The 1,775-nt window shown below is 39.8% G+C and overlaps 1 protein-coding gene across 3 annotated transcripts in view; it reads left to right on the top strand.

Moving 5' to 3' along the window:
• The window catches only part of Setdb1 (SET domain bifurcated histone lysine methyltransferase 1), a 28,475-nt gene that overhangs the window by 22,608 nt on the left and 4,092 nt on the right, over positions 1 to 1,775 (top strand). For all 3 annotated transcript variants that reach the window (XM_031374813.1, XM_031374812.1, XM_031374814.1), the window contains exon 15: positions 1,003 to 1,172. In XM_031374813.1, coding sequence (XP_031230673.1) covers positions 1,003 to 1,172 — 170 coding nt within the window. The remainder of the gene's footprint in view (positions 1 to 1,002; positions 1,173 to 1,775) is intronic.

Below are 1,775 nucleotides of genomic sequence, written 5' to 3'. Positions count from 1 at the left end.
AAAAGAAAGAAGCGGGTGGTGGTGGCGCATGCCTTTAATCCAGCACTTGGGAAGCAAAGACAGGCGGATTTCTGAGTTCCAGGCCAGTCTGGTCTAAAGAGTGAGTTCTAGGACAGCCAGGGCTATACAGAGAAACCCTGTCTCAAAAAACCAAAAAAAGAAAGAAAGAAAGAAAGAAAGAAAGAAAGAAAGAAAGAAAGAAAGAAAGAAGGAAAGAAAACTTAGCATGTTGGCACATGCTTTTAATCCCAGCACTTGGAAGGTCGAGACAAGTAAGTGGCTCTTGGGGTTCTAGGCAAGTATGGTCTATGTAGTCAGTTCCAGGATAGCCAGGACTATGTTGAGAGACCCTGTCTCAAAAAAGAAACCCCCCCCCAAAAAAAAATGTTTTCTGAAAGACTATCAGCTTTATGCTAACAAAAGAATTGTACCAGTATTATTATTGTAATTTTCTCATCTATTTCCTTTTGGTACATGTAATCTGGCTTCTGCTTCTCTTGTGTATCTATTCCTATATGTCAGTTTTTTATTACATTTATGGGGTAGGGGAAGGTATGCAGAGATCAGAGGACAACTTAGAGGAGTTGGTTTTCTCCTTCAACCTTGTTGCCTCCAGGGGTTGAACTTAGGTCATCAGTCTTGGTGAAAAGTGCTTTTCCCCACTAAGCTGGCTCACCAGCTTCCCTACTTGTATCAACTGAACAATCTATAAACTTGCATCTGCAGTCTCAATTGCCTCATTGTTTGCTGATCCTTTCTCTAGGGTTAGTTAGGCACTCTGTCACTCATTATGTGAAGTATTACTGTGAATATCTTTGTGAAGCACTTTCTCTTCTGAATTGTTCTTGGTCTTGATTTTCACATGAGTCCAAGAGGATAAATGGATCATTCCATAAATCTACCCTTTCAGGTTACCACCTACTTCATGATCTTTGCTCATGACATGTGTTTCAGATTTAAGTATTCAGTGACTGTGTCATTAATTGTATTCTAACCTCCCAGGGTTTATGAGTGTAACAAACGCTGCAATTGTGACCCAAACATGTGCACAAATCGGTTGGTGCAGCATGGACTGCAGGTTCGACTACAGCTGTTTAAGACACAGAACAAGGGCTGGGGTATCCGCTGCTTGGATGACATTGCCAAAGGCTCTTTTGTCTGCATTTATGCAGGTCAGTGATAAAAGAGAAGGTTTTTTGTTTTTGTTTTTGTTTTTTTAACCCTGTGGGGTTAGGGACATGGAAGGTCAGCGAAAAGTTGAACATAGCAAAGAGCTAATGAGTGTGGTAGCACATGTCCATAATCCAAGTATTCAGAAGATGAAGGCAGAAAATTTGAGAGTAGGAGGTAACCTGGGCTAGTACCCTAGACTTTATCTCAACAGCAACAACAACAAAAAAAAAACAAACTAAAAAAACAACCAGTGTTTGAGGAGTGGAAATGTAGCTCAGGAGAACAATGTATGCTTAGTTTTCAGGAGGTGCTGGATCACTCCCTAACATTAAGAAAAAGAGAAGGATGGATGAATGAATAAAGTATTTGACAGTTGGACTGGGAATAAGAGGAGATGGGAATTTTTCTATAAAGGACATTATGAGTGAAATACCTGTATAGGTATGACCAGAGAGGGGCAAAGATGCTTCATAAACAGTGGGAGGGATTCAGATTTTGGCTAGTGAGAGACCTCATTTAAATTCAATTATATCATTTTCTCCCAGAAATATTTTAGCACAGGTAGGAAGTGCCAAGGAGATAAACAGAAAAAAAAAAAAAAA

The sequence above is a fragment of the Mastomys coucha genome, unplaced genomic scaffold, assembly GCF_008632895.1.
Source record: "Mastomys coucha isolate ucsf_1 unplaced genomic scaffold, UCSF_Mcou_1 pScaffold16, whole genome shotgun sequence".
NCBI classification, from domain to species: Eukaryota; Metazoa; Chordata; class Mammalia; order Rodentia; family Muridae; genus Mastomys; species Mastomys coucha.
This window is presented reverse-complemented; position numbering and strand designations above follow the sequence as displayed.